The following is a 27,149-nucleotide window of genomic DNA, read 5'->3' on the forward strand; positions in this document are numbered from 1 at the left end:
TCTTACTCATACATAGAGTGTTAATAGAGCATTTTGGCTAAGAGACAAACCTGGGCAGATTATTAATTTAAGAGAGGAAATAGAAGATGGCTTGAGGTTTCTGAGCTTGGGTATTTGGAGTGTCAATTCTAATTGGTGAAGGTATGCTGAATAAAACATGACAAGTGCTTAGTACAATGCCTGATATAAATAGTTGTCAGTTGTCTAAATTGTCTATGCAAATGGATGCTAGAAACTGTAGTAGCCACAAACACTGACCCTTTCCTAGAGGAGGAGTTCATAGTCCAGTGAGGAGTGAGATATGCTACAGCAGATGGAGATGGTGGTACCAGAAAGAAAAAAAGATTGTCACGCCTTCCATGCTTTCATCCTGTCTGTATTTCAACACCCCTGTTTAGAAAGTGGCTTTTGAACTGTTTTGGACAAATCGAATTTAAAATGTAGAATGGACACCTCTATGCAAATTTCTGTCAGGCAATTGGAAGGTGGAACACAAGAGATGAAGGTGAAATTGAGGATAGTGCCAGCCTGGCAGAGTCCCTGTAACTCTCAGGTGCTGGACTGGGGGTTCCAGAATGAGTGAGTCACTGACTGCCGTCAAAGAACATTTGAAATCTTGTGCAGCTGCAGGCAAGATAATTCTGTCTGTACTTTGAGGGGTGCCACATGCTTTTAACAGAAGAGACAGATGTAGCTGCATGGATGAAATTACTCAGGGAGAAATTAAGCTAGTAGAGCAAAGAACATAGTCTTGGAGAACACATATTCTTTTTCTTTCTTGTTTTGGTTTATGGCAGGGAATCCTGGTTAAACAGGGCTTGGCACTCAGACTAACATAGGTTTAAATTGTTTTATTAGGTTTTCTTGGGCAAGTCATTTTCGACTTGCCCAACTCTCCAAGTCCCTATTTCTATCTGTAAAATGGTGAGACTAGTGGAATCTGTATCACATGGCATTGTGAGGATTCAGTGAGAAAACACATTATGCCCCACATAGGGCAAAGCCATGTAAATGTAAGTACTATGTAGGCACACGTCGGCCATAACTAGCTTTTAGAGGTTAGAAACATAACTAGAAAATAGCCAACCTGGGATTGAAAACTAGGTGATTTAATTCCAAAGGTGGTACAGGTACAGTCTAGCACTTCCCCAGGTTCCAGCTCTGTTCTTGGCAAGTAGCTTTCAATAAATGGTACCTGTCATTTTTATCTTCATGCATTCTACAGGTGTTACACACATAAAAATCATTACCCTGGAAAACCCGGCACTACATTTTCTGCCACGATAACAGTCTCTCAGGTGGTTTTTGGTTCAGGGGTCTGGGACGTGAGTGGATTCGGGCTTTACAGCCATGTGGGCGCTGCGTGGGAGCGGCGAAACCTTCGCCGCTCCAACCGGCAGGGGGCGCCGTTCCCACTTGCGGCCGCGAAGAGCTGCATCGCCCACTCGCCACCCCCTCGTGTGTGTCCGAATGGTTAGGCCCGCCGGGCAGGTAGCGCGCTTCCTCGGCTTCTCGCCACTCCACTCCCTTCCCCCATTGGTCGGGGCTGCGGGTCCGGGCGGAAGTGGGGCAGGAGAGCGGGAGCGAGGCGTCGCCGTTGTGTGTTCAGAGGCGCGCGCAGCCGGCATGCTAATGAGGCGGGGCGCGGCGGCGGGCTGAGGAGCGGCTGGGCGGCGACGGCGGCCGCGGCGGGCTCGGAGCTGCCAGCGGGAGCGGCGTAGGTGCGCGGTCGCCACCCAGCGCGGACCTCGGCATGGAGCCGCCCGGCGGGGGCCCGGGGCCCGGCCGCGGGAACCGGGACAAGAAAAAGGGCCGGAGTCCGGACGAGTTGCCTACCGCGGGCGGGGACGGCGGCAAATCCAAGAAATTCGTGAGTGTTCCTCCCACCTCGCTCCCTCAGCCCGACGGGGTAACCGCCCTCTGGACCCCGGGGACCCCCACAGCCGGCCCAGGGGCGCACGCCTGCCTCCGGGGGGCCGCCCCCGCGCCATCCTTGCTCCTCTGGCTGGGTCCTCGCCTCCGCATCCCCACATCCTCCCCTCGGGGAGCCCCGGAGTCCCACCCGGCTTTTGCCCCGGCAGCCCTGGGGCTGCCTTCAGCCCCAGCCTTGGCGCTCTGCCCTCCGCTCCCACAGCCGCGTCTCTTCTTCCCCCTCGGCGCTGCTTCCTTTCTTCTTCCTCTGAAACACGCCTTCTCGGTCTTGGTCGCTGTGCTAGTCTAGGTCTAGTTTCTCCTTTACGCTTCCCTCCACCCCTTTTTTGGTATACTCGTCTTTCTTCCTCCTAAAGGTCACTTCCTTCCCCATGATCGATCCCTTTCACCTGCTAACTTTCCTCCCGCCCAGTCCCCACTCCGGGCCCTCAGCCCGGTGTCACCTGATAATCCTTCCCCGCAGGAATGTTACCTGACTCGGGCCCTTCCTTGGACGTTTGTCCCTGCGATTGCAGGGCTGTGTGCCAGCCCAGGTCCTGTGGTCATCGGGCATGCCGTTCATTTACTTCCCGGGATTTCTCCATCCTGAGAACCTCTTTGGCCTGTCGCAGATCACTTTTGGGGGTTTAGAACTTTTCGGTTATGCCCTTCTGGACCTGGGATGGTAATAAACCCTCCCCCATGGTGCGGAAGTTAGACTGCAAGTCCAAAAAGTTTGCAGTAATTGAACTGCTTTTTTTGTATTTCCCATGATAACCATCTCAACTCTTCTGCTGTCTCCTATGCCCCAAGGCTAGTGGCATCCCATTTTCTACCTGTAAAGAGTGTAGCTCTCCTCAGGCGCCCTTTACTTTCAAATTGAGGGAATACTGATATTCCTGTAATTCCATCCTTTCATTACCTTTTGCCCATGATAAATTTTCTTTCTTAGGTCTCTCTCCAGGAAGCTATTTTGTTTGCTTTTTACTGGAAAAGTTTTGAAAGATATACAGTACTGTGCAAGAGAGGAGAAGAGTCTTGGTTCTTAATAATCATTCGCTAGTTGTAACTATAGTGACTGGAGTCTTCTCTTTCGGAAACTATGCCCCCTTCTCCTGTATCTCCCCAGTATTTCTATTAACCAAATAGCTTTTAATTCTTTCCAGTTTTCTCTTATTCCCCACCCCTCAGCTTTCTGACCCATCTCTACAAGTTTGGAGAGAAAACTGATATTGTGATAGAGATAGGAAGAAAATGCTGCTTTGGGACCTAAAGGATTAATATGTGGAGTGGATGAAAGAAACAGAATTAAAATAGTGACTCATCTCTTCCTACCTATTTCTAGCAAGACAGGTGCTCCTGGACTGTCCTTTCCAATGACTTACAGGCTGTCAGTCACTGCCTGTTTTTATGTAGCAAACATCTTTCTCTCTAGAAATTAGGATTACTAATAGTGACACTCCTGTTTCTGTAGGATTTGCCCCTCCTAGTTTCAGACAAGTTCTAGGGCCCATATTCTATTTTATTTTGGTTTTGGTTTTGTTTCCATGGGCACTGTTTGACCTTCCTCACCCAAATTTCAACTGTTCCTGCTGATTTATAGTGACCTCTGTGACTTGTAAATATTTTTCAAGTCCTTCACAAAAATCTGTATATTCCTTTGTTTTATCTAACAGTTGTGTATATCATAAATGTGTGAAATCTACTAAGTGTGTGGTGCTATGAGGTGAGATACCTGAAGAAACTGAAATTCTTTTCACCTGCTCTTTGGAATGCCCATGGAGTCTTGTATATGCTGAGTGGATTTTGCTTAGAGTCCCTAGGATTAGGTGTTGAGAGGGTGGTGCTGAACCAGGTTCTCTTTTCTTTCTGAGGTGTTTGTCTTAACCCTCACCCTGCTGAATTTTTAAAAGTATGTGGCATAGGTAGTGAATTCAGCATTCTTAACTAAAGGGATCTGGAAAGTTTCCAGAAAGTATTGCAGCTTAACCCCTTTATTGCCAACAATAACATATTTGAAGGCATTAGAATATTGTCTTCTTCATTGCTCTTTTTATGAGAACTCTGTGGAAATGAGAGACTAGGAGGAGCTTTGCAATCCACTTCTCTATGACTGTGTGTGTATGAGGGTGGGTGGAGTTGAGATTGCGGATGTGCTTTTGTCACCCATGGCTTAGTTTTCTTGAACTATGGTTTTCTTGAACTCAAAACTGATTTGCTATTCCTTTAGAGTGTGTCTTCTGGAGCTCCATTAACAATGTGGCTCAAGGGGTTAAGCACAGCACTATGAAGCAATCCGCAGCCTCTGCAGCATGAGTTGGATCCCCAGGCAGCCAGGGAGCAACCCACATGGTGAAACAGACCTCTCCTGTCTCGCCCGCTGCTCCCCTCAGCAGTGTATTTCAGTCAATCTGCCTGTTCTGTTCCCTACTCTGTCTCTGGTGAATGCTCTCACCGCCCCCCCCCCCCCCGCATCTCTGGCCTGTACCCCAGCTCTTGCATGCATAAATAAATAAATCTTTAAAAAAAAAAAAAAAAGAATGTACTTTAGGGCCTCCCCTGTGGCGCAGTGGGTTGAGCGCCGCGCTGTGAAGCTGTCCGCAGTTTCTGCAGCACGGGTTCAATTCCCAGCCAGCCAGGGAGATATCCACATGGTACAGCAGACCTCTCCTGTCTTGCCCACTACTCCCCTTAGCAGTGTCTTCGGTCTGTCTGCCTGTTCTGCGCCCTGCTCTGTCTCTGGTGAATTCTCTCACCCTCCCGTGCCTCTGGCCTGTACCCCCATTCTTGTATAAATAAATAAATCTTTAAAAAAAAAAAAAAGAATGTACTTCATGTAACTGCATGCTGGTTTGAATTTAGTATACCTGAAGATCACTTGTTTGCATCTGAGGGGTTACTAATTCCTTCATCTGCAATATACCTCTCTAGGCTTATGCAGGTTCTTAGCACATTTCAGCTGATGAGAACACAGAACTCTCAAATTGCCTAAGATCTGTTCTTAGCCTTTGAGGGATCTTCTGTGGAGAGGAGGTGGACCCTAACTTTGAAGATGGTTGGGCATCTTTTAAAACTGAATTTTAAAAATTCAGATATACTGACCTGTGTGACTGAAGCCAGGCTGCCTGGTATTCCCCTAAATCTATTTTCTCTTGGGGCATGAACATATCCCTTTTTTAGTATTATTTCAGTTCCTTTCAGAAGTCCTTAAGATGAAGGAATATGAAAATTCTAAGTGAACAGCATTGATGAATGTGAGTGTCAAAGGGACTGAGTTCTGAAAAATGTGTTAAGGGGAGTAAGTATAACCAGGATATTAGGAGGCTGCAGAGTATTTCTGCATTTTATAGACTCCAAATCTTCTCATTCAATCAAGAAATCAATAAATTTGAAGAATTTGTATCCTGATTCATTTAAGAGCATCTCTTTGTAAAACATGAGTTTTAGTGTCTAATTAGAGAGAATGGAAGATAAATAATATTTCAGATCATTTACTTTTGGATGTCCATGAGGAATTCTTAATGTTTAATGCCCTTTTAAAAGCAAAGTAATAGTGGAAGTATAAATGTTTAGTTGTGGGCCTTTGACCGTTCAAAATGAGAGCAATTAAAGGTGCCAGGCAGAATCCTAACAGCTAGTGAAGAGGTAAAGAGTTAAAAGAGCAGAGTTTGTGCAGATATCTACTTTTCTCCTTTTAAGAAGATATTTAACTTTGATCTAGTAAGTCACCAAAAACCAAGAAGTATACAAGGAGATTTATGTAAGTCATCTTTTTTTGTTTAAGTTATTGTTGGAGTTGTTTGTTTTGAGATGGTAAACACAGGGATTACTTAGTTTGGAAAGAGGAGGGAAGCCTACAAGAATATTACTGAGGTGTTTGAGATGACAGAGTAACACCTTAAAAATTTGTGTGTCTTCCTGCCTTGTCTTTAAAAAGGTAGCCCAAGGATTTTCTTGATAATGTTTATTGCATATGTTTGTCTAAGAGGAAATCCTCCCTCACAGGAGGTGAAACTGAGGGAATGCCTCAGAATTAAAACCTCTGCTTTGAGAGTTGGTAAATGTTGGGATACTTTTATGAAAGGAGCAGAAATTTTCTGACCTGTAAATTATATTTCTTATAAAAGCTGTGAAGATAGTACTGAGAAGGGATTTAACTTTGTTGATGGGCATGAGTCAGAATAAACTAATTTTATTTCCTGTATGATAGAATAATCTTTTGCTTTCCCTTGGGGCCCTCAAAGTATTTTAAATGAAGTGCCTAGTTATTCTTGGAGAGAGTTATATTTCCAGTGAAATGTAATAGAGGCTTAGAGGTAAGGTTATGCCACACGATTTAGAAGAATAGATTCAAATCATGTTTATTAACAAGAAATATTGGGTATTACAGAAAATCAAAGGGTTTGTTTGTGCAGGTAGTATTTTCTCCCATATTTTTGTCTCAGCTTTGCGTCGAGGGTTCAGTGAGACAAAGTCAGCCCTCTCCTGCTGCCAGTCTTCCCCCCTGTTTTTGTTCCCTCTCTGCTTCTATAGGGGGTAGTTTGAGTACCATGATTTGGTACTCAACCAGATTTTGGTGGAATTGGGAGCAGAAAAAGATGCTGATACTGAAATTTCTTAAAACTTTGAGACTAAAATTGAAAAGTAAAGAATATTTTAATCACTCTGATCATATTTTACATTCTTTTCTCCTTGTCTTTTTTTTTTTAACATAGTTTTTAGAATCAAGGATCACTATTTAAGGAAGTAAAAGAATTACTGAAAGATAAGTGGAATATTGATACCTGCATTTTAATGAATTTTGCCACCAAATTATGGATAATTCTGATGAATGATTGTTCTTTCAACTTTGAAATTATTACTTCCTTTCATTATGAAAGATTGCTATGAATAGTAGCCTTAAAATTTTAGAGTTGGAAGGGGCTTAAATGTCATCAAGCCCAAGCACCCACTCAGTGCAGCAACAGTCCCTTCTTACTGTGGAGGTTGGAAACATCAAGGGGCTAAGGGGTAGAAACTGAATGAGTGGGAGAGAAGCAGAAATTTTGGATTCTGCATTTCCTTTACTACATTTCAGTATCTTGGAATAGCTAGAGTAGTAGAAAGAGATTATATAAGAGGAACAGCTACACTAGAAGCTATGGGACTGAGAAGGAAAGATTGAAAAAACTAATTCTTGCTTTGCTCTGTAACAGGGCGTGTCAATTTGTCCTTTAAATATTTGCTTAAATTTCTTTCCTCAGAGGGGCATGGAACAAATATGGGGGCCCAAAGGAGAATAAGCAAAATGGAACTAAATCAAGAGGAACACATGACACGTTCTTCTATAGTATGGAAGATAGGACTCCCACTCTTGGGGGTGGTTGTAAGTGGTCCTTACGCAGTAGCTACTTTAGCATCTTGTTAGGGTAGCAGATCCAGGTAGAATTTATGGTGCCCTAGATCATTTTTCTGAATTTCTGATTCTGTGATTTATTTCCTATCTTGGGAATAGTGCTGGGCAAAAGCTAGGATTTGTATGTTCTTTCAAAATTTAACATAACTTTTTAGAGACCCAACAGAGGGTGATTCATACACCAAACTTTGATCCTTAAGGTTACAGAAAACCAAGAAGTATGTCTTGGTAGCATGTTTACATATAGCTGTCCCCTTTATTCTACCCCCCTCCCTTTTTTTAATGTCAGAATTTAAGATAAAGTAAAAAAAAGTTACTTTCACTTCCCTTTTTTTTCTGCCTGCTCACACATTATTCAGGGGTCTTCACCTTTTATTTGTGCCTCAGACTCTTTGGATATTACCTCCATGTTTTACAGCTTGTGATATATAATTAATATACAATAAACTGCATATACTTAGTGCATAATTTGTGAAACCATTGCCACAGTCAAGATAATGAATATATCACCCTCAAACAGTTCCTCCTGCCCCTTTGTAATCTCTCCTTCTCACCCCTCCCTATATCCCCACACCCTGGTAACCACTGATTTGCTTCTGTCACTCTAGGTTAGTTTGTATTCTCTAAACATATAAATGGAATCATACAATATGAACCCCTTTTTACATATATTAATAGCTCATTCATTTTTATTGCTGAGTAGTGTTACATGGATTTACTATAATTTGTTTGTTCATACACCTGTTGGTGGATTTCTAGATTGTTTCCAGTTTTGAGTTGGTGTTATTTTGTGCGTGTGAACTTTCATGTGCAAGTGGTTATCTGTGTATATGCCTTCATTTCTCTTTTGTAAATACCTAGGACTGGAATCGCTAGATTATATAAGTCTGTGTTTAACTGTATGAAATTGCCAACTATTTTTCAAAATGGTTTACCGTTTCACATTCCCAAGCAATATACAAGTTCCAGTTCCTTGCCAGTCCGTGGTATGATCAGTCTTAAATTTTAACTATTCTAGTAGGTGTGTAGTGGTATCTCAGTGTGGGTTTAATTTGCTTTTCTCTGATGATGTTGAGCATCTTTTCATGTGCTTATTTGCTGTCTGTTTATCTTGAAGAGTCTGTTCAAATTTTTTTGGTCCATCTAAATTTTTTTCTTATAATCTAAATACAGGCCCTTTGTTTAATATATTTTTCAAGTTTTTCTTCCTCCTGTGATATGCCTTTTCATTTTCTTTTCTTTCTTTTTTTTTTTAAAGATTTATTTTATTTATACAAGAGCCGGGGTATAGGCCAGATGCATGGGGTGGAGGGTGTGTGTGTGTGTGTGAGAATATTCACCAGAGACAGAGCGGGGAACAGAATAGGTAGACTGACGAAACAACTGCTGAGGGGAGCAGCAGGCGAGACAGGAGAGGTCTGCTCACCATGTGGGTTGCTCCCAGGCCTGCGGCGATTGAACTGGCACTTCAGAGGCTGAGGACAGCTTCACAGCACTGCGCTTAACCGCCTGCGCCACCAGGGATGCCCCTTTTCATTTTCTTAACAGTGTTTTGAAGAATAGAAGTGTTTAATTTTGATGAAATCCAATTTTTTTTTTCCTTTTTGCCTTTGGACTATGTTTCAAAAATCTTTGCTAAAATCACAGCCACTAAGATTTTCACCTCTCTCATAAAAGTTGTGTAGATTTAGCTCTAAATACCTCTTTTCCATAATGGACATGTGACTTACAGTCTACACTTTACCCTCGAGGTATAAATTTTCACCTATAGGCAATACAGAATATTTCCAATACTCTTAGGATCTGGGGCCTTTGAGATTCCACTTATCTTGGCAGTGTTTGCATCTTCTGTGATGTTAGAAACCTTTTGTTTTCCTGTACTATGTGCTAAGGTTGTATAATGCCAACCTCCTAGCTATAAATATTAATGACTGTTCAGCATCTTTATAGGTAGGACAATTAGTTCATTCCTAACTGGATGGGCAGGGAGTAATAACAGGAACAATGCAATAATTATAACAGTTGTTTATTGCATACTTACTGTAGCCCTGGCACTGTGTCGAAGGGCTTTAAATTCCTTATCTCATTAGGCTACTTCAATCTTAACTATTAATATTCCTATTTTATAGGTAATCAAAGGGAAATGCAGTGAGATTAAGCAACTTGCTTTACACCATAGAACTGGGATTCAAAGTTGAATCTAGCTGATTTTAAAAAATGTTCTTGGCAGCAGCTCTCCTGCCCACCTGTGACTATTCAGGTGTTTCTCTTCACCAACCTTCTCCCAAGACTGCCCGCCTGTGCCTCTGCAGGCCTCTGTTTTAACAAGCCTATTCCTTTCAGGGGTAGCTCTTTCTGCCCACTTGTGACTGTGCAAGCATCCTAACTTCCCTTTTTATAATAAACCTACCCTTTTGAATATTAAAAAATAATGTTCTTATTCACTACAGTGTGCTCACAAGTTTCACGTGTGCCCAGTTTTTTGTCCCTATAATAAAAGATTACTTACATTAGGAGATTTCCTAGGAATTTCCTGAGAACCTTTGATCGTATCTCTTTAGAGTCCTTTGGTCAGTAGTCTATTAAACCTGGGTTCTTCTTGAGTTCAAATGGTGGGAAAGAATTATTGGATCTACAGCGTACAAAGTGCATGCTTAACAGCCTTTTTGCATTTAGTAATTTAGACTTTGAAACTATGGCAGGAATCTTAATTAAACCTTTCTTAGGCATGAAAAAGTAGCTCTTACAGTACATGCAAAACGTATTTTTCTCCTGGCTCATGAGTTATTAAGAACTTTTCTAAATTATTATTTTAATTGTAACCTCTTTTTAAAATGTAATCTCCTTTGTAAATAGAATATTTCTAATAGCATTACTTGTCAAGAATTTCAGTTGTTTAATTGCTGAGAGCAGCAAGTAATGGTGACAAATGCTGTTGCTAGATCATCTATGTAGTTATCCTTTTGAATTTTAGAATTGGCATAAAGTCTTCTTTAATACTTCTCTGTGGCCCTGAAACTTGACCATAAGGATTGCAAGTGGCTAATGACCCCAGTGTTTCTCCTGAGTCTGGGGACTGCTAAAGGTTGTTTTTTAGACCTGGCAGTTACTTGCTTGTGGTTAATAATTAAGGTATTACCTCAGAGTTCGAGGTACCCGGAACTACTTTCTGTGTGACTGGTAGCAAAGGGTAGAGACTAGTTTCTCTTGTTTGTCCAAATCTACATGGGTCTACCCTAGATCCAGAAGGCAGAAGATCAATAAATGATGTGGTTGTCCTATCACATTCAGTCCTTGCTTTTTAAGAGATTGTAATCTCAGCCCTGTATAAAATAATTGGTAAGAAAAACCAAGGCCACGAGCATAGATTTAAATTTAGAGAAGTGAGGTAATTAGTGGAAAGAGTACTAGACTGGGAGTCAGAGGATCTAGGTTTCAGAATGCTAGAAGTGAAAAGGATGTTAAAAATTACTTAATTGAGTTCCTTTATTTTATAGAATAAAAAAATGTCAACCTGGAGAAACAGTATGTTTAAATTTTCAGCTAGACCTGGGACTAGAAGTTGGAGACAGGACTAGTGCCTCCAGTTTCTGTTGAAGTTGACTTTCTTTATATTGCTGCTTACTTAGTTTGACTGCTGATTAACCATGTGAACTCTGGACAGGAGCACTTCACTTTTTTTGGTCTTTCACGAAATTAGAGGATTAGCATGAATGATTTCTATGGTCTGTACTAATGTCCCAAATTCTATAAATGAATATAGAATATAGATGTCTAGAATATAATTGTAGGTAGTGTTAGCTTCCCAGAAGATGGGTGGATATGGGGGAAGGAAGGTTATGACAGGTTCTGGAAGGAAATCCAAGGATTGGTAGAGAAAAGGGGGAATGGTTTTCATGAAGTGAGGAGCAGTGGGAACAGAAGCAGAGAGGTATAGATGTATAGCTGAAGTAAAGAGAAACGGCCTGATATAGCAGTCAAGCAGATTACAGAGGGATACATCATTTAAGAAAGGCATAACCACTTCATAGAGGTTATTTTATCCCTGGTAAGGGATTTTATTTTATTTTATTTTTGAAGATTTATTTATTTATGTACAGAAGAACTGGGGTACAGGCCAAAGGTGTGGAGAGGTGAGAGAATTCACTAGAGGCAGAGTGGGGAGCAGAATAGGCAAATCTACTGAAATACACTGCTGAGGGGAGCAGCGGGCCAGTCAGGAGAGGTCTGCTGTGCCATGTGGGTAACTCCTTGGCCGGGAATGGAACTCGTGCTGCAGTGGCTGCCGATAGCTTCATAAGTTGCATCTTAACCCCTTGCACCACCAGGGAGGCCCCCCTGGTAAGGGATTTTAGGTTCTTTTAATGCAGAAGCCTGCAGAGAGTGGGATTGAAAGTTTGCATCTTATAACCTGGTCATGGTGCATGTTGCTGCAAATTTTGGCCATGTTAATGTGTGGCGTGACAGAAAGTAAATCAGGATATTCAATAGCATGAATAGATTACTGTTAAGATTCCAACAAATCACTTCTGCTAACTAGATGGAGTTTTAGATTATTTAAGTTTGTTTGTTTGGTTTCTAATACATCCATCTTTCCAGACTTTCAGAGATTAATCTAGATTTAAAAACAAATGACTCTTTAGCTGGTTTTCAAAGTTGTATAGCCAAAGTGTGGGCTCAGGTGGGAAATGCCATGTGAGGCCATGCTTGAGCCTATCTTTGAGCCCAATTGTTTCTTCTAACCTTCTCTAAACAGTGTGGTATAGATTTTGATTGCATGCTTATTCAAAGGCGTCTCTATGAATGATTTACGTATGTATATAGACATATACACATACATATACTTCTTTTATGTATTTTACTTTTAATATTAGTCTTGGAAACTTTGAAATTATTTTTAAGGTTCTCAGTTCCTGTTATCTAATGTGAGAGGTTGAGAGTTTTGAAAACATTGTGCCTCTTACCAAGGTAACTGTAAAGCAGAGAAAACCTCTACAGTAACTGCACCCAGCCAGAACTCATTGTTGAAAAAAGATTAATACTTTTTTAATTATCTCTAGAGATAGTCTTTTATAATTTTGCCTTGTGTTTAGTGGAGGAACATGATTGTAGGATAATAAAATCTGCATTATTTTACATAGTCCAGGGCTGCCAACTTTTATCATTGTAAATGAGAACAGAGTTTGACTCAATGCTCTAGGGATTGTTAACGTGTTTAAAGTGAATAATTACCTATCCCCTGTGTTGAGTCTGTTAGTGTCATAGCCTTCCACAGCTACAGGAAGATTTACATGGAATATTAAATAAATAAGACATGGGTGAATCGTCAAGTCCCCAGGATATGTCTGGATTCAAAAAAAAGATGCTAATGGCAGTAAGATTACCCTCTTTTTTTTTCTTTTCTATTTGGTTTTGAGGTAACATTGGTTTACAACACTGTAGATGATTTAGAGGATCATACCCTTCAGGTGTATGTTACTATTATACACACACACCCCCACCTGCCACCTGTTGTTGTTGTTTTTTTCCTTAAACACATTTACTCCTGCCCATAGCTATGGAGTTCTGTCAGTTCCTTTATTTGGCAATAGAACCAAAGTCATTTTGGACTATTCTAAAATTATTTCAGCATGTTCCCATGGGACGTACGGAGATATTTTTAGTTTTGTTAGTTTTTGTGAAAGATATATATCAGGCTTCCCAAGCATCAAGGTTTCTAGTGATTTCTTAACTTTTTTTTTTTTTTTTTAAATAAAAGATGGGAGTTGGCCTTAGTTGGCAGTTCTTTGCATCCGCTGGGGCTTGGTGCTTGTTCGTTACTTACTTCTAGGCCCATGGGTGACGTCTGTTTCCTGTGATTGAAACCACAAGAAGAAGTGGTTAGAAGCCACAGTAGGATATATCTTATCGGGCAAGCAGCAGGCATGGACTCCCCTTAAAAAGAGCAGTGGTAACTAAGCACAATGTTTTAGGGTCTCTGAAGAGATCCTGGAAATAATCTGGCCCAGCCTTCTCATCTTGAAATGAGGACACTGAGGCCTAGAGGTCATGTAATTACCTGGTCAAGGTTATGTTATTGGGTGAACTAGCCTTTAGAATTCACAATTCTTTCTCACATTACATTGTCATCCCTAAATTTTGTCACTATGTCCTGCCAGTGTTTCCTGAAGCAAAATAACTACTGGAGAAGAGTAAATACTGTGGGCATTTTGAATATGAGAATTAGACAGTGTTGGTTTGTTTTTAGATGCTGTACTAATGATTTTTAATACTCATTTCTTGGGAAAAGACACATTTTCAAAATAACAATGCCTAAGAACTACAAATTTGTAGTTTTCATTTTTATTTCACTTAGTATTTGAATATTCTAGTTATTAGCTCTGTGCACAGATATTTTTACATTTGTAACAACTGCAACAGTGTAATTATACTTTACACAAATTTTCTACTTTTATTTTTTTTTTTTTATAGAGGCATGTTTTATTTATTTATTTTGTTTGTTTGTTTGTTTTGTTTATACATGCACTGGGTACAGTCAGAAGCGCGGGAGGGTGAGAGAATTCACCAGAGCCAGAGCGGGGAGCAGAGCAGGCAGAAGGACAGAAGTACACTGCTGAGGGGAGCAGCGGGCGGCAGGAGAGGTCTGCGCGCCATGTGGGATCCTCCGCCGGTGGCCGGGGAGCAGCCGGGGATTGAACCGGTGCCGCAGAGGCCGCGGGCAGCCTCGCAACCCAGCGCTCAACCACTGCGCCACCGGGGAGGCCCAAATTTTCTACTTTTAAAACTGTCATAAACATTTTTTGGCTTTATAATCTTCGAAAATTACTCTTTTTTTCTGAAATATTTATTTATTTATGAATGCAAGTACAGACCGGAGGTGTGGAGGGTGAGAACATTCACCAGAGACAGAGTAGGGAACAGACCAGGCAGATTGACTGAAATACACTGCTGAGGGGAGCAGCTGGCGAGACAGGAGAGGTCTGCTGCACCATGTGGGTATCTCTCTGGGTGGGGAGTGAACTCGTGCTGCAGTGGCTGCAGATAGCATGATAGGTTGCATCTTAACCCCTTGTGCCACCAGGGATGACTTGAAAATTACTTTTATCTGAAATGAAATGTATTGTAAGTGATAAGCTCTTCTCAGAAAGCATAGATCTGTATGAAAATAGAGTAAAATAATTATTTTGTTTTCCAGAAATTATAGTTTTTTTAAAAAATACTTAAAGCCTAAGGAAAAACAACGTGATACATGGACATTTCTTTGAAGCTTAAGCACTTAGGCATAAATTCTGTATGTATTTGTGTTATAACATAATCCTACACATGTATGGTTGCTGGAGGTATCAGGAGAACCTTATTTTAACCTTTGTTTATATTTCTGATATTGATAGAGAAATAATGAGATTTTACCCTCTGCTCTCCTTCTCTCTCTCCCAAGTTATTGTCAAAAAAAAAAAAAATCTTATTCTAGGTTTGTAAAAGACCAGAAAAAATTCACTATGGTTTCATAAGACCAAGTCTGACTGCTTGAGTAGTATTACAATTTATGGAATGATTAAGCTATTATCTCTAGATTGTAATGATTTCTGGGTGTTTAGGAATTGTGCACGGATAGCAACAAGAGATGTAACCATCATTGAGAAATGAAAGTACTTTGGGAATGGGATCTGAAATAAAGTGGGCTCATACTTGGTGTCTGTCTATAGAAGTATTAGCTGCGGAACTTCCTGTCTGCCAGGACTTGGGTGTGTCACACACGTGCTCACCCTTGAGGAAGAGTAGATGTCTTGCTAGTCACATCACAACATAGGAGGAGAAGGCAGTTGCTAGGGAGGTTGGGAAACAGCATTCCTGAGTCACTGACTGTTTCTAAATGAATAGACAACACCCCTTTTTTAAAGGAACAATCACAATTTTCTCTAAACTCAAGCAGTAGAGTTTAGACCTAATAAAGACCTAGTAAAGTGAAGGACAATTATCAGTATTTGAAGTTTGAAAATTATGTTGAAACTTGGGAAAAGTTATCATCATTGTTAACACTCAACATTATTGTTAACATTACTTACTGTTTTCTAGGTATGTATTCAAAAGTTTTATCAGAACTTTAGGATGTTTGAAGGAAGTTTTGCTGACTATTGTCTCATCAAATGATAGAATATGTGTACACCCCCTTTCTGACAGCAAAGGAAATGGGCATGTCTGTCACACCTTATGATACTTGCTAAGAAATTAGGACTTTCCTTCCCTTTTGGCAGCTTGTTTTCCCAACCCATGAGTGCTTCATAGTGCAAGGGGCTGGCAGTTTGTTTGGATGGACTTGTAGGAAGAATGCAATGTTCCCAGCTTGGTTTCCACCTGTTCTGCTCAACAGGAATAGTGAAACCTGAGTGGACCTCCCTCCCTCCTTCCAGGCTATCAGCTCTCTAGGATGCAGGCTGTGCCAGTTCCAAGGCTTCAGGATGGGCTAAGCTGCAGGCAAAACGTTACCTACTCCTTTCCCCAAGAGACTTGTCTCCTTGGACTATTAGAGGCCTATTAGAACATATGTTGAACCTGCCAGGGGATTGAATCCTAACATTAAGATAGTTTTTTTCCCTTGTTTTACTTACAATTGGGAAATGTGGTAGTTTTGGAGAGCTGACTCTCACCAACAGTTTTAGGCAGTTGTGAGAGAAATGAAGTTTGTTGCTTTAAACTTTGTAAGTCCTTACTTCAAGTTTGTAAGTAAATTATTGAAACAGCAACTGGGTTACAGTGATATGGCATATAGTTTATATGGCATCAATCTTTACCTTATACAGATTCAAGGCAGTGGCTCCCTGTGTGATCTCAGAAAAATAGGGTTGATTCTGTAGGCTACCAGTAGGTTGAAAGAACTCTTTTAATTAGGAATAAAAGATCATGGATTTTTCTCCACTTGGTTCCCTCTGTTGACTCTGAATTCTAAGGAGTTTAATGCTCCAATACTGAGTTTAGCTGTGAGCATGCTGAGGCAGCATAGAAGTAAATGAATGAGCTGCTAGAATCTAACTTACTCCTTGGTGATCATGGAGAATGTGAGTTGGCTATCTCTCCATTTCTGGGGATTGCTACATAATCCTTGATTTTATTTACTTTTTAAAAAATATTTATTTATTTTTTATACAAGAACGGGGGTACAGGCCAGATGTGCGGGAGGGTGAGAGGATTCACCAGAGACAGAGTGGGGAACAGAACAGGCAGACTGAAGAAACACACTGCTGAGGGGAGCAGCGGGTGAGACAGGAGAGGTCTGCTCGCCGTGTGGGATTTTCGCCGGCCAGCCGGGATTGAACCTGCGCTGCAGAGGCTGTGGACAGCCCCACAGTGCGGCACTCAACCGCCTGCGCCACCAGGGAGGCCCTGCTTTTATTTACTTTAAATGCATTTAACTGTGTAATGGTAAATTAACTTTATAGTTCGTGTTTTTCAATTCTTAGTCATATTGTTCTTCCCTTAGATTTTCTTTCTTCTGAGATACATTGTCTCTTTCATTTTCTTTTGTGAAGTGGGTGCTCTAGTTCTACACAACTCCTGTTTAGTCTGTTGGCACCAATAAATAATGGCATTGGAATCTAGTTTGTTGCTCAGTAAATGGTAGGTGAGTACTGTTTATTGATTCTTTTGATAGGCTCTTTGGACCATTCCTGAAAAATGGAAAGGAAAGATCTCTGCACTGAAGATATCCATTATTTCCTTCTCTCTAGTTTTAATTGATGTCTGTATAAGGAGTGAGAACTGAAGAAGGAACACTAGCAAGTTTTATTGGTTCCATCACATATTACTAATTTTTACAAAGCACTTTGCAAATAAAGTGCTTTGCATCCATTTTAGTTTCCCACACTATTCCTATGAGACAATGTAGTCCTAAAGATAGCAAGATTGAAATTGTGGAAAGGAAAAAAAAGCTTACCCTGCCTTTAATGTTTGTTAGTGGAAATGTGGTGAATTTTATGGCAAAGCTGGAATAGGATTCATTGGCAGTTGAATCCAAGTCCTTGTTACAGCCTAACTCTGTTGCCTCGTTGTACTATCGAACTGAATGTCAGTCCTGTGATAGAATAAAGGAATGAATCGGAGCTTGACCCTGCTCTGTTCTGTGTGATTCTGAATGATAGATACTTTACTTGGCCCTTCCTAGGTAGGCAGATTAGGATTTGCTAGAAAATTGCTGGGTATAGTGATACCTTTTCCTTTTTACCTGTACATAGCCTGTACTTTACTGACGACTTAACACATGTTAAAAGAGATGACTCTTTACTTGTCATGCATCCTATAATTGAATATTTTCCCCAAGGACCACTCACAAATATGGTCCTCTGGTCTCATTCATAGGGAAAGACGTTACTCTTGAAGGTTTGGTCTAATAGTGAGCTGAGCTGTCCTTAACAGTCATATTGAACTTTCATAGACCTTCACTTGAACCATCTCCTTAGTTTGTTTAGCTTGAGTAAAGTAATAAATGAATGAAAATAATGTGCTTAGGTGGATACTACTAAACCTACAGTGATGCTAATTTTATTTATTTTTTTTATTTTTTAAAGATTTATTGTTTATTTATACATACAAGAACTGGAGTACAGGCCAGAGGTGTGGGGGGGGGTGAGAGAATTCACCAGAGACAAAGTGGGGAACAGAACAGGCATTGACTGAAGTACACTGCTGATGGGAACAGCAGGCAAGTCAGGAGAGGTCTGCTGTGGCATGTGGGCAGCGCCCTGACTGGGCATAGAACTCATGCTGCAGTGGCTGCAGATAGCTTCATAGGTTGCATCTTAACCCCTTGCGCCACCAGGGAGGCCCAATGCTAATTTTAAAACATTTATTAAGTATTGGGCATATCAAACAAACAAGACATGGATCCCTACCCCCAAGCCATATACAATCTAGTCCACGGAAGCAATTACAATAAACAATCTGAAGGAAGATCTGATATAAAATATAGTCTGGCATGCATAAATCCTTCAGTTCCTTTTCAAAATGATTGACTGTGACTGCATGTGTGCTTGAGATGAGGATTAGCTTTTTCCTTATACCATGTTTTTCTGCAGTGTCAACTAGTCCAGTCTTCAAGTATATATTTTGTAAGAAAGTGTAGTAATAACATATTTGCCTTCATAGAATGACTTCTCCCCACTCCATTTTATGATCTCAGTGGTCCCAAGAGGCGTGTGTCTGATTTTGTTTTGCTTTTTAATACATAGGGAAACGGAAGTATGAGGAATTAAAATGATTTGCTTAAAATCATGCTTACAATTCTTAGGATGCCAGATATAAAAAGGTCAGGATTCATGGTTCTATTACCTTTATCCAGCGTTTCACATAAATTCTAGATTTTGTCAGTTTTCTTAATGTATAAGTTTCCTATTGCTGTGTAACATACTTAACAGTTTAAAACAAAACCCATATGTTAGCTCATTGGTCAGGAGTCCAGCATGGAGAGTGTAGCTGGGCTCTCAGAGTATCACAGGGCTGTAATCAGGGTGCTAGCTGCATCAGTTCTTGTCTGTAGGCTGGGGAAAATCTGCTGCTGAGCTCATCCTGGTTGTTCCTTGCAGTTTAGGCCTGAGATCCCTGCTGCTTTGCTGATTCTCAGATTCTAGAGGTTGCCTGCAGTCCTTGCCATTTTACTCCCTCCATACTCAAGCTAGAAGCAACACCCTAAATCCCTGTGTCTCTCATCTCTAGCCTGATTTAAAGGACTTAGGTGATTGGTTCAGGCCCATGCCTGATAATTTCCCTTTCTTAGAAAGTCAGTTGTGCCAAATAATAAAACCTAATCATAGGAGTGATATCCTATTATATTTATAGTCCCAGCAGTTATGTAGTTGTATACATGAGATTAAGACTCTTGAGGGGTGGGCCTCCCTGCTGGTGCAGGTGATTGAGCACAGCACTGTGAAGCTGTCTGCAGCCCCTGCAGCATGGGTTCGACCCTGGCTGGTGGGCGAGATACCCACATGGTGCAGCAGACCTCTACTGTCTCGTCCGCTGTTCCCCTCAGCAGTGCATTTCAGTCAGCTTGCCTGTTCTGTTTCCTGCTTTGTCTCTGGTGAATCTTCTCACCCTCCCGCACATCTGGCCTGTACCTTGGTTCTTGTATAAATAAATAAATCTTTAAAAAAAAAATCTTGGGGGGCATTTTAGAGTTCTACCTGCTACACTTAACATTTCCTTCTCACTGAATTAGACCAACTTATGAACAAAAGTGGATGCCAAAAGAGGAAGAGGGTAGCAATTGAGTATATTGCATTATGATTATAGGTATTATAAGAAAACATGTAGTCCCATGGATTCTGAGCCTTCTAGAATCATCAACTTGGGAGCTAAGTAGCATTCAGTTGTGGTGTTCCAGTAGTAGTCACTTAGCCAAGAGCATAAATGTAGTTATAGATATCTGGTTAAGTTAGCCTGAATAAAATATTTGGAAAACATGGGCCTCCCCTGGTGGCGCAGCGGTTGAGGGCTGGGCTGCGAAGCTGCCTGCAGCCTCTGCAACAACGGTTTGATCCCCGGCCGCCGGCGAGGGTCCCACATGGTGCGCAGACCTCTCCTGCCGCCCGCTGCTCCCCTCAGCAGTGTACTTCTGTCCTTCTGCCTGCTCTGCTCCCCGCTCTGGCTCTGGTGAATTCTCTCACCCTCCCGCGCTTCTGACTGTACCCAGTGCTTGTATAAATAAATAAATAAATCTTTAAAAAAAAAAAAAAAGAAAGAAAGAAAGAAAAACTAGCAATTTAAAAAAACAAAAAAATAAAATAAAAAATAAAAAAATTATTTGGAAAACACTGAGATACAAACTTGCAATTCTAGGCTTATTTTAACCCTTGTTCTAGCCACATTGCTCATGGGATTACTGTTTATGATGAACTGTTGTTGTGAACCACAGTGGCAGGAATTAGCAACACTTTTTGCTATGTAATGTACTCTATGTTCAGAGTAATGTTTAATCATATTCTCTTATTAGATCTCTGCTAACTGATCTGTTTCTTTCTTTTTTTTTTTTTTCCTCCCAGATTTATTTATTTATTTATACAAGCACTGGGTACAGTCAGAAGCGCGGGAGGGTGAGAGAATTCACCAGAGCCAGAGCAGGGAGCAGAGCAGGCAGAAGGACTGAAGTACACTGCTGAGGGGAGCAGCGGGCGGCAGGAGAGGTCTGCGCGCCATGTGGGACCCTCCTCCGGTGGCCGGGGAGCAGCTAGGGATTGAACTGGCGCTGCAGAGGCTGCGGGCAGCTTCGCAACCCAGCGCTCAACCACTGTGCCACCGGGGAGGCCCTAACTGGTCTGTTTCTAAGAACACAGACCAGTTCTAATTGGCTGCACAAGCATCCTGTGCCGAAAGACCATTCTGAATTGTTTGAGAATTTTGTGACCTTTTTCTGTTTGGGGGAAAAGTTAAAGATTTAGGAGTTTGGGGCTTTCTGGAATCATCAGCCAGGGAGCTATGTAACATTCAGTTGTGGTGTTCTAGTGGTAGTCACTTAGCCAAGTAGTTATAGATAGTCTGGTTAAGTTAACCTGAATAAAGTCTTTGGAAAGCACTGAGATACAGGCTTGTAGAGGTGAATCAGTCCCTTGGATGAATTTTCTAATAACCTTGAGTTTATAACAGGTCTAATTCTGTTACTTGGCAAACAGGGAATCTCTGTCCAAAACACTGCCAAGTTTAATCCCATTGGCCCACTTTTTAAAAGGTGAAGTATTAATAGATACAACCATCACCACAACAAATCCAGTTATGGAAAAGAAGTTTTACGATTCCTTTGCATTTATTATCATAATTCACCAGGGTATGTTTCAAACTAAGTCATTTAGTTTGGGTCTTTTGACTTTTTTTCTGGATGTTTATAGACACCAAACTGTAAAGTATCTAGGAAGTTTCTTATTTCCTGTCGATGTAAACCAAAAGATTTATCTTATCACATATTATATTAGGATGTGGTGACTGACTCAGTCTTGAATTACCCTTTAATAGAGGGGTGAGGGGACTGCTTTTTGTTTTTATGTTGAATGATGATAGTCTTAGTGCAGAGAAGTAACTAACCAAGTATATTCATATTTGATGCTGTTATTTTTGATATATTGCATCATTGAGTAATTTGTGTTGATTTAAGATTTGGTAATATAGAAACATTTTTGGAAAAGATGAAGCTCATTTTAATAAGTGTAATTTTGTTAAGCTCTTTTCCTGTACTGGCTAATGACCTTTGGAAATTTATTCATCCAATTCTGTTGAATTAAAAATTCCTATAGCTCACAGCAGACCTTTCCTGTTTTGCCTGATGCTTCTATTAGCAGTGTATTTTAATAAATCTGCCTTTTCTGGTCTCAAAAAAATCCTATAGAATAATTTTTTTACCTCTTTTAAACAAAGTATTTTATATTTTTGTCAATAATTATTGAAAAAGATGAAATCTGCTATTTGCAACAACATGGATGAACCTTGAGGGGATAATGCTAAGTGAGATAAATCAGGAGAAAGTTAGAGACCATATGATTTAAATTAATTTGTGGAATATAAGAAAAAAAGGCAATCAAATAAACAAAACAAAGACAAACCATAGAGTCTGATAATAGAAACATGGTTATTAGACGGGAAGGAGTAGGGAGGGAATAGGTTGGTAGTAGGTAGTAGCTGGATATTTGGTAGAGGACGTGGTGTGATGCATACAGTTGCTGAGGTGAGAAACTACAGTTGACACCTATAGAAGGGTGTGAATGAACATTATCTCAATAAAAGAAAAGGAATTGTTTGAATATAAATGAAAGGTTATTATAAAAATTAAGTTACAAGCAAAAATTTATAATATATTGATATAAATGATAGTGTTGCCCTGGCTAGATGGAGACTCATAGAAGAGGATAAACTGAAACACCATTTTGGAGTCATAGTTGGACTTGAGATTCTCTAAGTATTTATAGGGCCCCTTCTGAGGCTGTCAGAGGGCCAAACCATGAGTGAGACTTGGGGGACTTTGGGCTCACCACAGTTAAGGCAGGGCTACAGTGAGGACCTAGCAGTAGGCTTTCAACAGGGATCTGGTTGGGGGAGTATAGTGGACTCTTATTTTTTGATTCTAAGCTCACCATGTCCAACCTTTAGCTTTCCTGCTTAAGTTCAAGTAGAAAGAGGGCCCTCATTGGTGGCTCAAGGAGTTAAGATGCAGCACTATGGGGGCCTCCCTGGTGGTGCAAGGGGCTACGCACAGCACTATGAAGCAATCCACAGCTTCTGTAGCACGAGTTCGATCCCTGGCCGGCCAGGGAGAAAACCACATGGTGAAGTAGACCTCTCCTACTCGCCCGCTGCTCCCTTCAGCAGTGTATTTCAGTCAGTCTGCCTGTTCTGTTCCCCACTCTGTCTTTGGTGAGTCCTCTCATTCTCCACACCTCTGGCCTGTACCCAGCTCTCGTATGCATAGATAAAAAAATCTTTAAAAAAAAAAAAAAAAAAAGAAGATGCAACACTATGAGGCTAACTGCAGCCACTGCAGCACAAGTTCAATCCCCAGCTAGGGAGGTGACCCATATGGCACAGCAGACCTCTCCTGACTCGCCTGCTGCTCCCCTCAGCAGTGTATTTTAGTCAGTCCACCTGTTCTGTTCCCCCACTCTGTCTCTGGTGAATCCTCTTACCCCCACACCTCTGGCCTATACCCCATTTCTTGTGTGCATAAATAAATCAATCTTAAAAAAAAAAGTTCAAGTAGGAAGATTATGTGGGGTAGACTGAGAGTCATCTGTTCTCTAGCCAGTAGGGCAAGGAAAGACAGGAAGAAACTATCCATGTGATTCACACAGACCAAGACTTTAGTTCAGGCTCACCAGGATTTGTCAGTTTTGAAAGCCAGAACAACATGTGGGTAAAGGTGATTGACAGTCTTTGGGGTCTGACTCAGATCTCATGTTCCCTTTTATATGTGCTTTCTGGCACAGAGCAGTCATTCTGGAGTCTTCGTTACAGGGATTACATTTACGTCTGTCATGTGTTAGATTTCTGTTTCCTGTATTTCAGGTCTTACACTTTCTTGGTTTACTCCCTCATTTTAGTGAAGTATATCCTACAGCAACTTCCTGTGGTGCTTGGGGATACATTTTTTGAAAGCAAAATAGCTGTTTTAAACTCACATTTGATTGATAGCTTGATCAGTTATAGAATTCTAGGAAATTGTTTTTCTTCAAAATTTTAAAGACCTGTTCCATTATCTCTAGTTATTGGTATTATTGTTAAATGGAAGGCTCCTCTGATTCCTTTCTCTATAACCAATTTTCCTCCCTTCTGTCAAATCTTGTAGAATTTTCTTTGTATTTCCAGTATTTTGAAATTTCACCATTATATGCCTCAGGTGTTTGTCCTTGTGCTAGAGACTTACTGTAACTTCAGTACTGGGAATTTTTTTTTAATTGTGTCCTTGATAGCTTACTCTCTTTTCTCCTATTACCTGGGGTAGCCTCCCACACTAATCTTCTAGTTTTTTTTTTTTACCTTTTCTCTCATTTTTTCACCCCTGTCTTTTTGCTTTACTTTTTGGGAGATTTTCTCAATTCTTATCCTCCAGTCTCTTACTTCTGATATTTCTTTCTCTCATTTTAAAATGGCATTATGTTCTATCATGTAGGTATTAGTGATTTTTAAATCACCTTGCATTGTCTGTACATGATGGTGCCTCTCCCTCTCTTCATTCTAGTATTAATAACTTTCCTTAGATGTCTGATAATCCTGGGCTGTCTGCTCATGTTTAAGATTAAGGAACTAAAAAGCTGATGGGAAATTCTGCATGCCTGGATAAGGTCTGTAAGCTGTGTGCTTTATCATAGGGCAGTCCTAACCATATGTAATTTCAGTGACATTTATAGTAGCCTCATTAAAAAAAGGCAGAAAGAAATATGTGAATTAGTTTTAATATAATTTTTTAACCCACTATCTAAATATTTTAATATGTACTATATATAAAAATTATTAGATATATTTTACATAGTTTTTCATGTTTACTTATTTTTTTTTAAAGATTTATTTATTTATTTATACAAGCATTGGGTACAGTCAGAAGCGTGGGAGAGCGAGAGAATTCACCAGAGCCAGAGTGGGGAACAGAACAGGCAAACCGACGAAATACACTGCTGAGGGGAGCAGTGGGCACGGCAGGAGAGGTCTGCACGCCATGTGGGACCCTCACCCGGTGGCCGGAGATCAAACGGGCGCTGCAGATGCTGCGGGCAGCTTTGCAGCCCAGCGCTCAACTGCTGTGCCACCAGGGGAGGCCCTCAAGTTAACTTATTGAGCCCCAGTGTTTACATTTTTAGCACATGTAAATTTAGAAGCTAAATTTTTCATTAAAAATACTTGATGTGTAATTAGATTTATAAAATTTACAAGCAAAAATGTAGATTCACATACCCAGGGTGTTCTAAACAGGTGTTTAACAACAATAAAATATTTTAAATTTAAATTTTGTTTAATAAAATAAGAATTCCTTCCTCCGGCACACTAGCCACATTGGAAGTGCTCAGTAGTTACATGTGAATAATGGCCATTCTTTTGGACTACAGAGCTGTAGGGTGAGTGTGTTGGTAACTTTTGGTCATGTTTGGATTCTCTAAAGAAGATTCTTCCAACCTTCTGCCTCAAGGGTAGGGGCCATGCTATTTGGTTTCTAAAAAACTGGAAGAGGGAAGGGTCTGATGTCTCAGCATATATTTATACATAGGTTTAGGGACTTTGTCTAGAATAGAATCCCTGCCTACAACTCCTCCAATCCAGAGACCCCCATTTTACCTTTTTTCTAAGAATAAACTTCTAGGCTTCTGCTTAAGTGGGGGAGGGGGTAGTCTCTCAAAAGCATAGGGACAGAGGTGGTTGTACTGGAGGATATATGAATCTAATTGCTTCTTAAGCAGCTTTTTAAAAAAAAAAAAGATTTATTTATTTATGCATGCAAGAACTAGGGTACAGGCCAGAGGTGTCGGGGGGTAAGGATTCACCAGAGACAGAGTAGGGAACAGAACAGGCAGACTGACTGAAATACACTGTTGAGGGGAGCAGCAGGCGAGTCAGGAGAGGTCTGCTGTGCCACGTGGGTAGCTCCCTGGCCAGGGATTGAACTAATGCTGCAGTCTCTGTGGGTAGCTTCATAGGTTGCATCTTAACCCCTTGTGCCACCAGGGAGGCCCAGCAGCTTTTTTTTTTTTTTTTTTAATATTTTTAAAGATTTATTTATTTATTTATACAAGCACTGGGTACAGTCAGAGGTGTGGGAGGGTGAGAGAATTCACCAGAGCCATAGCGGGGAGCAGAGCAGGCAGAAGGACCGAAGTACACTGCTGAGGGGAGCAGCGGGCGGCAGGAGAGGTCTGTGTGCCATGTGGGACCCTTCTTTGGTGGCCCGGGAGCAGCCGGGGATGGAACCAGCGCTGCAGAGGCTGCGGGCAGCTTCGCAACCAAGCGCTCAACTGCTACGCCACCGGGGAGGCCCCAAGGCCCAGCAGCTTTTAACTCTTATTTTTAGCTGCTCCCACTCTCCAACCTCCTTTTCTGTAGATACCTGGTGCCACTTATCCTTGAGCCTATGGAGGATCCTTAAGTATAATTTGGATTTGTTTTTGACTTTTCCTCCTTGTGGTTTAGGACTCCACTTTCTTTACTCCGTTGGGTTTTATGCCACTAGTCTTTGGATTATTCCCCAGCCTCAAAATTTGGTCGCAATTGTGCTTTTCTTGTACTTCCTAACCTTGTATATTTCTTCCACCATTTTTTCCCCTTTCTAAAAATTCCTTTTCTGTAACTTTAGAGAAGTTTTAGGAAATGAGATGCTTTGATTCAATTGTACCATCTTTTACCTAGAAGTTCCCATTAATCTGTAATCATGAGCCAGATTTTGACATTTAAAAACATTTCATCCAGTATTTATGCTTCCTCCAGTGTCTATATTTGTAGTTTAGCGGAAAACTCACTAGAAGGAACAGGGAAATGAAGTATTCAGTGCAGCTAAGCTAGGACAATAATGGTTTGGTTTTGGGGGCAGAACAAAATTGACAGTAATCAAGGAGAATGGTGAGAATGAAAGAATTTAAAGATGGGTAGAACATCTAAAACTGTTATGAAAAAACTTGGACATCTGAGATATACAGCTTCAGTGACATTTATCTTCCTGTATGCCAATACTTTTAATTCTTTTCACTTTTCATGGTCTAGGAACCGCTTGTTCTACAACTCAGAGAATCCACAAAACAACTAATGATACTATTACAAAAAAAAACAAAAAACACTGAACAAATCATATTGTTTGCAAGCACAGTATATTCATAAGGCCTGTAAAGAAAACACACATAGGGGCAGTGGCGCAGTGGTTGAACGCTGGGTTGCGAAGCTGCCCGCAGCCTCTGCAGCGCCGGTTCGATCCCCCGGCTGCTCCCCAGCCACCCGAGGAGGGTCCCACATGGCGCGCAGACCTCTCCTGCCGCCCGCTGCTCCCCTCAGCAGTGTATTTCGGTTGTCTGCCTATTCTGCTTCCCGCTCTGGCTCTGGTGAATTCTCTCACCCTCCCGCGCTTCTGACTATACCCAGTGCTTGTATAAATAAATAAATTAATTTAAAAAAAAGAAAAGAAAACACACATAGTATTGAATAAGTATAGTCTCAGAATACTGTAGGAACAGGTTGGTTTCAATAATTGAATTGAGCTTGCTGCCTGGGTATACAGGCAAACAGGATAGTGTCTGTACTGTGATTTGCTTTGCTGGTAGTTGCTGCCCTCTGTTGGATTAGTTGAGGAAACTCAATTTTTTTCCTGCATGGATCACTTACATAGTCTTCACCTGAGTAC

The 27,149-nt window shown here is 41.0% G+C and overlaps 1 protein-coding gene across 1 annotated transcript in view; it reads left to right on the forward strand.

Annotated features, from left to right (window-relative positions):
- Nucleotides 1-1,752: 1,752 nt before the first annotated feature.
- Nucleotides 1,753-27,149, forward strand: part of LOC119243345 (protein diaphanous homolog 1) — a 45,380-nt gene continuing 19,983 nt past the window's right edge. Inside the window, exon 1 of the mRNA XM_037509077.2 lies at nucleotides 1,753-1,870. Coding sequence (XP_037364974.2) covers nucleotides 1,754-1,870 — 117 coding nt within the window. The 5' untranslated portion in view covers nucleotide 1,753. The remainder of the gene's footprint in view (nucleotides 1,871-27,149) is intronic.

Source organism: Talpa occidentalis, unplaced genomic scaffold (genome assembly GCF_014898055.3).
Source record: "Talpa occidentalis isolate TD23 unplaced genomic scaffold, MPIMG_talOcc4v2.1 talOcc4.13, whole genome shotgun sequence".
Taxonomy (NCBI): domain Eukaryota; kingdom Metazoa; phylum Chordata; class Mammalia; order Eulipotyphla; family Talpidae; genus Talpa; species Talpa occidentalis.